This window comes from Zonotrichia albicollis, chromosome 2, assembly GCF_047830755.1.
Source record: "Zonotrichia albicollis isolate bZonAlb1 chromosome 2, bZonAlb1.hap1, whole genome shotgun sequence".
In the NCBI taxonomy this organism is placed as follows: domain Eukaryota; kingdom Metazoa; phylum Chordata; class Aves; order Passeriformes; family Passerellidae; genus Zonotrichia; species Zonotrichia albicollis.
The window spans coordinates 89017963-89030698 of record NC_133820.1 but is presented as its reverse complement, the minus strand read 5'-3'; the positions used below and the strand labels follow the sequence as shown (position 1 = coordinate 89030698).

The window sequence follows — 12736 nt, the reverse complement described above, 5'->3', positions numbered from 1 at the left end:
AAGAAACCAACGCAATTTGTAAAATGGAACATTCTAGCTGAAGAGAAAAGCTCTTTTCCCCATGAGGGTGGCCAAGCACTGCAATAAGCTGCTCAGAGACCCTGTGGCACCACCATCCCTGGAGTTATTCAAAATTTCCATGCATATTCAAAATTTCCATTCAAAATTTCCTAGAACAGCCTGCCCTAGTTAGACTGATTTTAAGCAGGGGTTTGAGCTACATGACTGCCAGAGGTCCCTTCCTACGTAATTCTATAATAAATCCAAATGATGCGTAGTAGAAAACAATATAAAATATTTCATTGAGTTACTCTTCTCATATGAACCTTTTTAAGTCAGCAACAGAAATGACCCAGCTTTGGCCTGACAGAGGCGTTTCTGGCATGGAAACAAAGGTTTTGCAGTTACGGAACTTATTCATCACTTACACTGGGAACTTCTTGGAAAATAGTTCCAAGTGTAAGTGATGAATGAACATCTTCCTATTGTCGGATCTCAAGATCTCAGTCCTGAGATGCTGAGCCACCGAGACCACCTTGGGGGGCTCGGGAGTCCTGGAATGTTGCCAGAAGTGTCTGGTGGCTGCACTTTGACCCTACACAGGATGAGGATAGGAGGACTTCACCGGGGTAAATGGCGAAGAGATTAGCTAATTAGAGGGTGAGACACAGGGTTTAGGATTTATGTACAGGGGGGTTTAGAGGAGTAAGATGGAGGAATTGGGGTGTGTCCTGCCTTTCTTCTTCTTCCTCTTCTCCTCCATCTTCTTTGGCCACGGTGGCACCTTTGGATTGGTTATTACTGAGAGTGCACCCAGCAATGAGAATAAATGGTATTGGGGAAAAATGATAAATATTGTACACGTAACAATGGGTATAAAGATACGTGGCTGCCCGGGAGGGCAGACAGTGTGCTCATGGCTGACTGCTGAGCAGATCTCTGTTCGGCTGAAAGAACATCTTTTAGATAAACAATTAATAAACATAAAAACCGAAAGAAGAACTGAAGCCTCTTCTCGTCCTTCGATACGCGGGCTGCCCCAAGGCCACCTCGGGCCTTTCCAGGCCCCTCAAACACCCGAGATAAACCGGACATCCTATCACTAAAAATTAAAGTCTAGTTAAAGGATGAAAACAACACCTGACAAGTCTGCTGTTAGGGATTTACACTGCTGGAGCTAAGATGCTTAATTTACTATTTGGCTCTTTTATTACAACACTTATCTAAAAATAAAATACCTATGTAAAACAGGAGCTCAAACTACCTAGTACTCAAAGTTTTTCATGACCTCTGTATCTTTCTCTTCCAGCAAGTATAAAAGGAACATATGGAGAGCTTTAAACCCTAAACAATTTGTATTGGAAAAAAATAACTTTCAAATTGCATAATTTTGATCCTTCCTTGACCTTGCAAGACTGCAGAGTTATTTCTGCTCCCTGCTCTCTCCAGACTTCACTCTCACTTGAGGCTCACAACTTATACCTACACTGCTTCTCCTCTTTCTTCTCTTCCTTGGAGGAGCTCCTCAAGCAAACACCATCAGTTGCTATTCCTCCTCTCCCCAGTCTCAGGCAGAGCCTGTGTGCAAAGATACATGGAATTAAAGGAAAAATTGCAAGTAGACACTTTCAAGTATGCAATTACACAAACACTGAGAAACAAATGTATTTGCTATTTAAACAAAAGCCAGCTTACAAATCAAATGGAAATCTGCAAGTCAGCAAGTTCTTTACATTGAGATCATTAGAATTTAGATGAGAAATAAGAAAAATCTGTATTTTTCATTAGTGCTTTTTGAAGCGCTTTATTTCACTGACCTCACTTTCTATTTAATTTATTTGCAGAAAGTAACTGGTCTCACAGATGCCAGCTCCTCCACACACATCCCCTGAAGGGAGCATTTCCTTCCTGTATCAAAGAGCACCATGTGCCAAGAGTTCTCATCAACATCAAGCTACTTCACAGAACAAGAAATATACTCTCGAGTCAATTATGAATATCATGGTTTGTTCCATCCTCTGGAAACTGAACTTGCATCTGCTCATTGCTTTCCCCATCCCAACATTATTCTTCATGTGGCATTCAAAGTTCATCCAGTACTAAGCCAGTTAGGCGAGTATGTTTGCCATTTTCATTGAGTTTTTAAACACTTAGAGCCACAGTCCACCCTGCATGACCCTGTCACTTTCACAACTGACATATAACTGTACTAGTGTATTAGTACATGTAACTGTACCACATTTACATCAAACATTTTCTAACAGATTACCAATTAATAAAGGAAAAAAAAAAATGGGGGTTATGACGCTAAGTTTAAACACTGTTTTTTCTAAGATGACTTTAAGCTGTGGGCCACACTCCAGATCTATTTAGAAGTACACATAAGACCACCTAAGTGTAAGCTTCACAGCAAAATCAAAATCCTAATAGGTCCTATCACTACAAGAACCCATTTTACACCTTTTCAGTCAATACATATTGAGATCTCAAGCACTGATCATGTAACAGACCATAAGTACTTCAAGAGTTATTGATTTTGCTACTCTAGTAATTTCTCTCAAAGAAGATTCATGCCATCTCAAACAAAATCCCAAAATACTTCTGTTAAGTTTTTCCCCTTAAAATAGTAGTTGTTTCAGGGCTGAATAACTGTAATCTAGAGACTGTCCAAATGAGACTCTTAATTCATGCAATTAGCCTCCTACACAGCGTTTAAAACCTTGCTCAGCAATAATAGAGCTTTTAAGGGACTTAAAGTTACCTTCTGAAGCAACTGGGAACATTACAGCATCATAGAAATTCGGGTTATAAATACTTCCAGAGAACAGGCAGGAAGTTGAATGCAATACTAAAAATATTAAAGAATACAGGCTTCCCCTAGCTCTCAGTGGATCTCATTCTGCACAAACAGCAGCAGAGGCTTTACATTATGCATAAGCTCAATTCACTGCCATGGGTTCACCAAACCCTGGGAGGAGATGCTTTACTCTTGCTTACTTAGCAGTTAGGGCATTGCAAACTGCCAACACACCTGAAGGGAGAAATCATTCACTTCAACCAAATCTTTACACTTTCCATTCAGCTTCTCTGTGATCACCAGAGCTAAGCTGGCAGAGACTTTTTTCTTCTCCACAAAGAGTTCTCAAAAAAAACCTCCACAAGCAAGCTTACAATTTTATTCCTATTTTTGCCAGTGGCTGGGCCTACAGATCTGAGCTCTGTCCATGTAATGGCATTACACTGCAACTTTTCCCATTCACAAAATAACCTTTCCCATTCTGCCTCAAACCAATACATATCCCAATGCTCTGTAAGAATTTAACCATTGGGATATACCCTACTCAAGAGGATTCTAAATGAGGCAGCTGGTTAACAGAAATTTTAAAAGTATCATAACATGAGAAGGTCCAAACAGAGGCTATGTCTTATTACACTGTACAGCCCTAGGGGATGATCCTGCCACTTCCACTCTTTTCTTCTCCCACAGGACTTCTCTGCCTGGCTCCTGCACAAAAAAGATAATAGCTCCTGCACTGTAAACAAAACCTTATTAGACAGGCTATTTTCTAGAAAGAAACATCAGAAAAAGGCAAATTTGTTTGGATAAATCACTAAATTCTCTTCCAGACAACTAGAACTGCAGTACAGCTGATCATTTTCATAGCATGCACCTTCCTGGCTCAAAACTTACTCTGTTCCAGTTATCCATAAATTACAATGACAGATGAGTAAGAACTATCTGTTCCAATCTGAAATAGTGCTGACCACTCTTTTATCATTCCTGGCAATTAACAGTAAACATGAGTTCTAGTCATTTTTCGTAGGCAACCTGCTGAGATTTATAGCAGCATCTTCAAAACTCTGAAGACAAGACTTGGGTGAAAGATTTTTCAGGGTTGTGACAACCTTGATGCAGAAAAGTTCTGGTACATCAATCATTTGTCTGCTATTCTGACAGGAGAAAACTCACAGGTGACACATACAGTGCAAAAGTAGTTAAGGATAGTTGCTAGTTGTTGCCACAAGTTCTAGACAAGTTGTCTGTAAACAAACAGAAGAAAAATACAGCATTACAATCTCAATCAATTTGGATCAAAGCAGCCTAATTTCCCTCTAAAATACAGCAATTGGCTTAAAATAGGAACATAGGAAGAAAATACTTAAAAAAAAAGGACAACTTTAAGCAACTCCAATTATTCCCATAAGTCAAAAAAACAAAGGGTCCAGGAAAAAAAATATGATGTGGCAAGGGCAGAACCCCCTGGAAAGCAATTCTGAGAGTTATCAAACAAAAGATTTATTACAAAGGGATTTCATTCTATTCTATGTTTGCATGAACAATATGGATGCTGAAAATAAAACCATTTTTACTAAAAGTGCCAATGACGAAAAGCTAGGAAGAACAAAAAACTTAAATCAATTTTGCAAATGAAAGAAATTGACAGAAGGGGGAATGCAATCCACAGGGGATGAGCACAAAGCTCCTACAAAAAGACAATGGAAAATATAAGTAATAGTCTATAATAAAATGAATAATGTCTAAATCCCAAGCTGACAGTCAATGTCAGGAAAATGCAAAATGGTAAATATCAGTGAAGTGTATGACCACAAGCACAACTTTCAGAATAAGTCAAGTAATCTTTTCTGGTCCATTTTGTACTACACCTAAGAGACGAACACTGTATTCCCACTGAAACACCACTTTTCAAGGAAACAACTGACACAAACCCAAAGAGTGGGCCATTCTTTGTGTTCCTCCAATAAAGACAGAGTGAACTGGATTTGGTTACTATTTAAGCAGGGAAGCTTGAAAGAAGGCATTTTAAGAGCCAAAGTACCCAGAAGGCTGCTGCAGAGAAAACGAGATCGATTTGTTCTTAGGTTCTCAAAAGACAGGAGATGCAATGGGCTTAAAATTGAAGTTAACAAGATTCACACTAGGCACTTGGGGAAGACAACACCACTTTTCAATTTTAAGGACAATGAAACCCTGGAGCAGATTACAGTGGAGACAGGTAAGGAAGTAAAAAGCCCACAGTCAGTAGCAGGACCACAGGAAATTGTTTAGTCTTTGTTGTTCCTTACATTTATTTTAAAAACTGTATAGAATTTACTGGCTCATTTCAGTAGAAGATACTAAGGGTACAACAGAGAATTTGTGGTTTTTTTTCAGTTTAAATATGTGATTTTTTATTCTCTTCTCTCCACTATCTTCCACATAGTCCTGTTTTTCAAATAACACTCTTACATTTCTGTGATGATCAGTTACCACAGCTGCAAAGACCAGAGTCTGTCTTATGTTCTATTATACCTAGAGCTTAAAAAACAACATAATAGTCAAATAAAGGAATGCAAAAGAAGGAAAAGGAATTCTACTAATATTTCCTATTCAACTTGCTCCATTTCAGGACTCATGGGTTTACTGCTGATTTACACTTCCATAGAAAAATGTAGCATATTGCAAGTTAAAAAGGACAAGGAAATAGAGAGTATAATGGGAAGTGAATTAATGAAAATCAATAGTTTTGAAGACTAAACTGCATTAACAATAAAGCTCATGGGTTTACCCAACTTGAGTGATTTCATGGTTTCATATTAGATAATTAGCCAAAACTTAGAATAAATTGTTCTTTCAACTGTATAGTTAAAAGATTGCCTTCCTAGTTTAATCAAACTTCAAATAAACAATAATAAATAATTATTCATTATACTGCAGGCATCATCAGCAAGGGATAAAAAGTGCCTTGATCAGGACTTGTCAGGTTCTCTCAACCCCTCCTCCACAGACCAGAGCCAAAGCAAGCCCTACCTCACACCCAAGGATTACCTGGCAATCTAACAGAGGCAGACAATCAGTTTGGACAATGTTTCTGCAATATTGGATCTGGAACTTTTCTAGTTTTAGACACAGAGTCCCAATTCACAGTTCTAGTCTTTCCCTAGCTATCAGTGAATGGAGGAACTGGCCCTCCAGGAGACAATTCAGCAGGTCTCAGACGTGTCTGAGATCATTAAAAGGGCTGCCTGTGTTATTCTATTTCTCCCCATTGTCTGCAGAAGCAGCCTAATGTCCCTCAGACTCGACACCAACCCTTCCCTGGCATACCAGCTTAGACATCTCACACCATTATTTCTCTTCCATTCTTTCCTCAGGCAGTACTGGCTAAGATTCCACAGTTTCAGCTTCTTGGCACCTCGGAAGAAAAGCCAAGTTCTGGGGATGGAGCTGAACACAAGCACCATGAACTTCAATGGCTTCCTCAGAGGGCAATGCAAACACATAAAACACTGTTACTTTAAGAAGAAATTCTTGAATTTAAAAAAAAAAAATTAAAGGCACTATCCAGATAGCAGCTTCTGTAAAGGTGAAGGCTACACATTAGTATGAAAAACTAATAACCTGGCTCTGTACACACGTAAACAGGTATTTTAGCAGAAAATCTCACATCCTGAAAATGAAAACATATGCACACATTTGAAGAAATAGAGCCTTCAGTTTTTGTCTTGGTTTGGTTGTTTTTTAAAATAATGTCATTCAAAAGAATTACTTTGTTTTCTAACAAAAGAGAGAGTTCTACAACTTCACAGTAGCATCCAATACATTAATAACAAACAATTTTTCATATTGAAGCTGGGACAAGGCACACCATACCATTAAGTCCCATAGAGGTAAAAGTCCATGCTGGCACTTGGACTTAAGTTCAGATTTCTGGAGCACAGCATCAGTTTTTGCCCCATGTTCCATCTTGGGTCCTGAGATTTCAAAACTCCAACGTTAGGAAGAGGAAAAACTAAGACAAATTCTTTCAAAACCCTAATTTGATTAAACACACTGTCCATGAAAGGAAAGAACTGAGGAGAGGCTGTGCTTCACAGGTTTTCCAGAACCTTTACCAGACCATCTACTCCTTACCAGCAAGCCAACTTTTTCCCATGAATTCTAATCATAGTTTCTTCATGAAATCTTCTGAAGATCTGTGTTTAAAGGTAGGACTTAATCTAACTTGCACTATTTTTAGCACTCCAAGAAACAAATTTTCACTATCATACACTAAAAACCCTTTATTCCCTCTGCTGTAGTAGAAGACAGACTGCATATACCAGGACCTGAAAGAACAGATTATATTAACACCTGCTAGTGGAGAAACAAACAAAAAATCTGAAATACACAAAACATCTTCACTGCATCAAATATATGGCAAAGGAGATCAAACACCTTGATACCAAATCCATAAAAGTTTGTCCTGCCGGCCACAAAGAAAATCCACTGTCAGATATTTAACCAATTTAGCCTAGTTTTCTGACACCATAGCTGGAAGGCAGAAAAGTTGAGCTACTCAGGGAAGTCTAGTGCTTCAAATACATTCAGGAGCTTTAAATGAAGACTTGAAAATATTCAGCACACTTCACGTTAGACTCGTATGCCATCTTCTTCCCTATTTTAGGTATTCAGTCTCCATTCAGACATTAAAAAAAATAGTGAAATCCATGCCTCTAATAGTACAGCAAAGTAGTTTGGGCTTGATTCCAATTTCACCAGTAGCAAAGTCATTCACAGCAGAGATAATCCATACTTTAGGGTTATTTTATTCCCTTTAGAGTTCCTTGAGAAGCAGAAGCCAAGCTACATGGTTAGAATGACAAAACAAAGGGGAAAATGTAAAAGAGTCTCCCACCACAACTCATAAAACAAGAATAAACAAGTATTAAAACAATGCAATAAATTATTCACAGTGCTTTCCTCATTTATGTAAAGACAAATCAAGAAGTGCAATCTTACACACTACTCAAATAATCAATCCACTAATTTAAAAAATCAGTAACAAAAAAAAAATCAGAAAACACTGTTTATCTATAATAGCAAAGTATCACTACTTTTTTCAGTCAAAGAATTACTGACTATGCACTGAACAGCCACAGCCCCTATGACTGGCTGTGTAGTTCAACTTGAAGTTTTAAATTTATCTAATACAAGAATGTTTTTCTGTAATAGTACTGAAGCTATTACTCCAATTTTAATTCCCATTTGTAATCTTTGCAACTGAATTTAGCACTCAGTCGTTTACCTACTAATATTCTTCACGAGAGAAAAAGTGGATTTCACTGGCAGACTATGTATTTTCAGACATCTTTACAAGTATTACTCTTCCTCCTCCCCTCCCTTTTACATTAAGTTTCTTGAATATTCCTTAAAGCTCTACAGCTACCACCTAGTTATTTTGTCCTTGAAGACATTCCCAGCATTTCTCTTCCATCAGCAAATACATACACTTCATATTCAGCTACATTTTTTTCATAAAACTGTACGAATTACCTTAACAGTATTCTGCAAGCAGAGCTAAAGTCCACAACCATCCACAATAAATTTAAATTATTCTGACTGGAGCCTTTCCAAATGCAACTAGCTTTGCCGTATGGGAGGGCCTCTGATGCTCACATGAAATAACCTTCAAATTGTTCAACAACAATAATCAACTCTATTGTCCTGATAAATAAACCCTGTGAAAACGTGCCCATGAATGTCACAGACTATACACGTTAAGTGACAAGATACAAACCACAATGTAGAAGTAATTCTACTGAAAATTTAAAGTTTGTGTACGCATAAAATCAAGATGGACACTAAAAAAACTGAACATAATGTAGCTCCCAAACTATTTAACTTTTCTTAAAGGTATTCTTCCTCTATTTCCCTTAATATTTTACAGAGTTGAAGTTACAATTATTAAAGTGCAAAGGTTTAAGCATGAATTCAGCCCATAACTCCTGAATACATGTCCAAAATCAATCAAATGGAGACAGGTTCTATAGCTAGCCTAAATAATCTGACTGAACGGTGAATAAATCAGAGCCAAGACCAAAACTTACTGAATCACCCAGAGGTATCTCTTATCAAGAGAGATCGCCCATCTGACAATTATTCCAGGTTTAAAACACCCAAGACCCAACAAAACCACACTATAACCTGCAGAGAGGCAGCACGCACACAGAATTCCCTTTTCCACTGTCATCAGGTCACCAAAGGGACATTCCTAGTGCGATTTTTGCCAGTACAGAGACCACACATGTTCTCCCGACTTTGAGCCTGCAGGGAGAGCGAGCGGCCAGGACGGCACGGAAAGCGCAGACCCTGTCTATGTGCCAGCGCGAAACACAGGTACAAAGTGAATTTAGGGGCTTCTGGATACTGCCAACTCCGCTAGTTACAACATCCAGCAGCTGCAGCGATCCATCAGATTCTGCAGAGGCCCTCTGCTTGCTGCAGAAGAGCGTAGTGATTTGTAAAAGACAAGTTTCGAGAGGACGGACAGACAGGAGAAACTTGCGGGAGCACGAGCGGAGTTTCTCTCCGCTAACCGCACCAGAGGCAGAATTAGAGGCAAAGCACCGCGGGTAACGCACCGGGAAGGCAAGAGCCCGCAGCACACCCTCCCCCGGAACACCCCGCCGTTTGCTTCCTATTGAGGACGGCAGTGGGCAATTCTCGCCCTGCTGCCAGGGCACCTTCCCAGGGCGCTGGGAAAGGCGGGATCTGGAAAGCAGGCACTGACCTGAGGGTGCGGTTGCCGGCGCAGCCGCGGCGCTCCATGGCGGCGGGCACGCAGCTGGTGAGCTCGGTCCAGTCGGCGTGCAGCCCGCAGCTCCAGCCGGTGGAGAAGCGGGAGAAGAGCCAGGTGTCCTTGTCGCCGCCCGGGCGGTGGCAGGCGCACTTCTTCTGCCCGGCCCGACAGTAGCAGGGCTGCTCCAGGTGGATGTTGCGCACCAGGTGCCGCCCGAAGGTGGTGCCGCCCGTCTTCTGGATGTGCAGGAAGACGATCACGTCGCGGCCCCGCATGTCGAACCGCACCCGCCGGCACAGTTCCCCCCGGGCGAACGGGAACTTGGCCGCCAGCCGCGGCATCGCCGCCGCCTCCTCCTCCCGCTCCTCCGGGCCCCCCCCGCGGCGGGCGGCGGAGGCCGGCGGGCGGCGGGGGCAGGCGGCACCGGGGCAGGCGGGCGACACGTACTGGTAGACGATGAGCAGGAAGAGCAGCGCCAGCAGCGGCGGCAGCAGCCACCTGTTGAAGCGCTCGTCCATGGCGGTGCGCGGGGGCAGCGCGGCGCGGGATCAGGCGCTGCCGGCCGATGCCGGGGCGGCCGCCCCGCTCGGATCCCGCAGCCGAGGGGCGCACGGCTCCCTGCCCGACGGCATGGTCCTGGCAGGCGGGCGACCGCGGCTCGCTCCGCTCAGCCCAGCGCGCCGCGCCGCACCCCGCCCGAGGCGGCCATCCCTTGCCGCTGCCCGCGGCTGTTCCGAGCGCCGTGCCCGGAACGCGCTGCCCGGCGGCGGCCGCACAGCTCCGCTCCCGAGCCCACTCCGCCGCAACTCCAGCCCAAACACAGCGCCCGGCTCCCGGCGGGGCGCGCCCCGCCCCCGACCGCCGGCCAATCGCGGCCGGGCCGGCCGCCCAGCCAGCCAATGGGCGGGCCCAGCACGCCGGCCCTGCCGCCAATGGGAGCTCGCGGCGGCCCGGCGGGGGCGGGGGGAGCGGCCCCGCGCTCCCCTCCAGGTACCGGACCGGGACCTGCCGCGCGCGGGGCGGGGGCGGGAGGCAGCAGCAGCCAATCAGAGAGCGGGGGCGGGGCGACGGGCAGCCAATGGGAGGGGCCGGGGAGCAGCCAGGTGAGCGGGGCTCCGCTACGTCCCTCATTTCCCATCGCTTTCCTGTCGGGAGTAGATGTTAGTTGCTCTTCCCGGTGTCACGTCCGTGATTATAACCCCAAGTGCTTCATGCACAGAGGCGGACAGCGCCGACCACCCCAGAGATTAACTGACTAATTGTAGGGTAGCTGGTACGCGGTGCTGCTGGTTCTTGCGGTCTTCAAACCGTCCCAAACCATGGTCCCAAACCACGAACCCCCTTCGCAAAACGCTTTCACCACCCCGAGGCAATACATCGGTTCCCCAGCAGTGCAGCTGCTCCATTAAAATGTCAAAAGGTTACTTTTCAATCCCTTTTTACAACAATCCCTATTTACAGCAATCCACATCCTGAAACTGTGTTGTTTTCCCTACTGAAAATTATCCTTTTTTTAAAATAGACATTCAAATCTTTACCCGCAGATCACACTCAGTAGAATTTTGCAAAAAAAAAAAAAAAAAACCACTGTTTTGCCTGAAGTGTGCTCCCTATAATGTTAAAAGTCTTACAAATACTTCATATCTAAAACCAACCTCATAAGGCTCCTGGATTACAATATATTAATATGCAAAGCATTTTGTCTTAGAACTGATTGCACATCTTGCTTATTTAATTACAGAATGCTTTTATTTACTGAGGGATTAATTAGATATCTGACAGTGCTAAAGCAACTTTTTTGCTCAACTCTAAAGGCAGCTTCACCTCTGCAAGGCTGATAACAGAAGAGCAGTGCCTTCCCATGGGACCACTTAACTTTAGAACTTATAAAAATAGACAAATGTATTTTAAACTGAAGGTTTTTATATAGAAACCAAGAGAACTTGGATTTTTGGGGGTAGAGTATCTGCTCCCATTAGAGCTTGCCAGAAATCATAGAAATTAACAGAAAATGGTCTGAACAGAGGGAGCTCAAACTGTAAATGTTGAGAGGTGTCCACAGGAACAACAGCCAGCCTACACCATCACCTCCAAACATCTGCCACACATGCATGCACACTCCCAGCATCCCATTTAGGGGTAATACACCAGTAAAAGTCTGACAGTTGCAAATTTTTGGGTCTTGCCAAAACATGAAAATAGATGATGCACTTCTACCTTCAGTGACATTTTTTAAGGAAAATATCATGGGTTACTTGGTGAAATTCACTCTTATACAGCCATGCACCACGGTACTGGAAGTCCTTTCATCCTTTGGAAGAAGAATTCAGAGTCCGATCAAATAAACCTATTAGTCTTTGGCATCTAATGACAAGAGATGTGCACTCACTGACTCTTATTGAAGTAGCAAACAGCATTTTCACCTTGAAAAATGACCATGTTCTTTGCCAGCATGAGCAGCAGAGCACCCACCTCTCTAGGGAGACCAGACTCTCTCCTCTGCTTTGGCCACCACTGTGCTCACCTGCTTCCAGACTCCCTGTGCCTCCACAGTGTGGACTTAGTGAGTTCATCTTTTAACCTCTTTTTTTTCACTAGATGACACAAAGCCTGTCCTAGAGAAATTTAAATATTTATATGAGTAAGATACAGAAGCATTTTGTTCTCATCTCAGCCCATCCACTACTTAACAAGAAATGTGACTAAATTAATTTGAAATAATAGTGATGCTAAGGAATTTAGACTCAAGTACCTCTTCTGATGCTTTTAACATGATGCAGAAATATGATAATTTAAGATTTTCTCATTAAATACCAGATTGTTAACCCTGTACCTTCATCTCCATGAAAAGGAGCCCAAAACTAAAATTGCTAAACAGAGAAACCCTCAATTTCACTAGAATTTTAAATTCCTATTTATTTAAACTTACTCAAAACAGTTACTGATTCATGAAGAAAAAAATTAATGGAATAGATGTACAAGAGAAGTAAAAATATTTACCATTATGTTTATCTGAAAAACTCAACTTTTAAAAGATTCTCCTTTTTCTGAAACTAGAAGAAGTTACTTGCAGTAAATGAATTAATGTATTTATGCAGCTTTCAAAGGCAGGGTTTTACTTATGAATTTGAATGCTCTTAATGATGGTCTGTGGACCACACTTTATGTAAAGTCAC

At 42.4% G+C, this 12736-nt stretch overlaps 1 protein-coding gene across 2 annotated transcripts in view; it reads right to left on the bottom strand.

Annotated features, from left to right (window-relative positions):
* The window catches only part of HS6ST3 (heparan sulfate 6-O-sulfotransferase 3), a 292241-nt gene extending 282163 nt beyond the window's left edge, over positions 1-10078 (bottom strand). For both annotated transcript variants that reach the window (XM_074535633.1, XM_074535634.1), the window contains exon 1: positions 9552-10078. In XM_074535633.1, the coding sequence (XP_074391734.1) occupies positions 9552-10078 (527 nt within the window). The remainder of the gene's footprint in view (positions 1-9551) is intronic.
* Positions 10079-12736: the final 2658 nt, after the last annotated feature.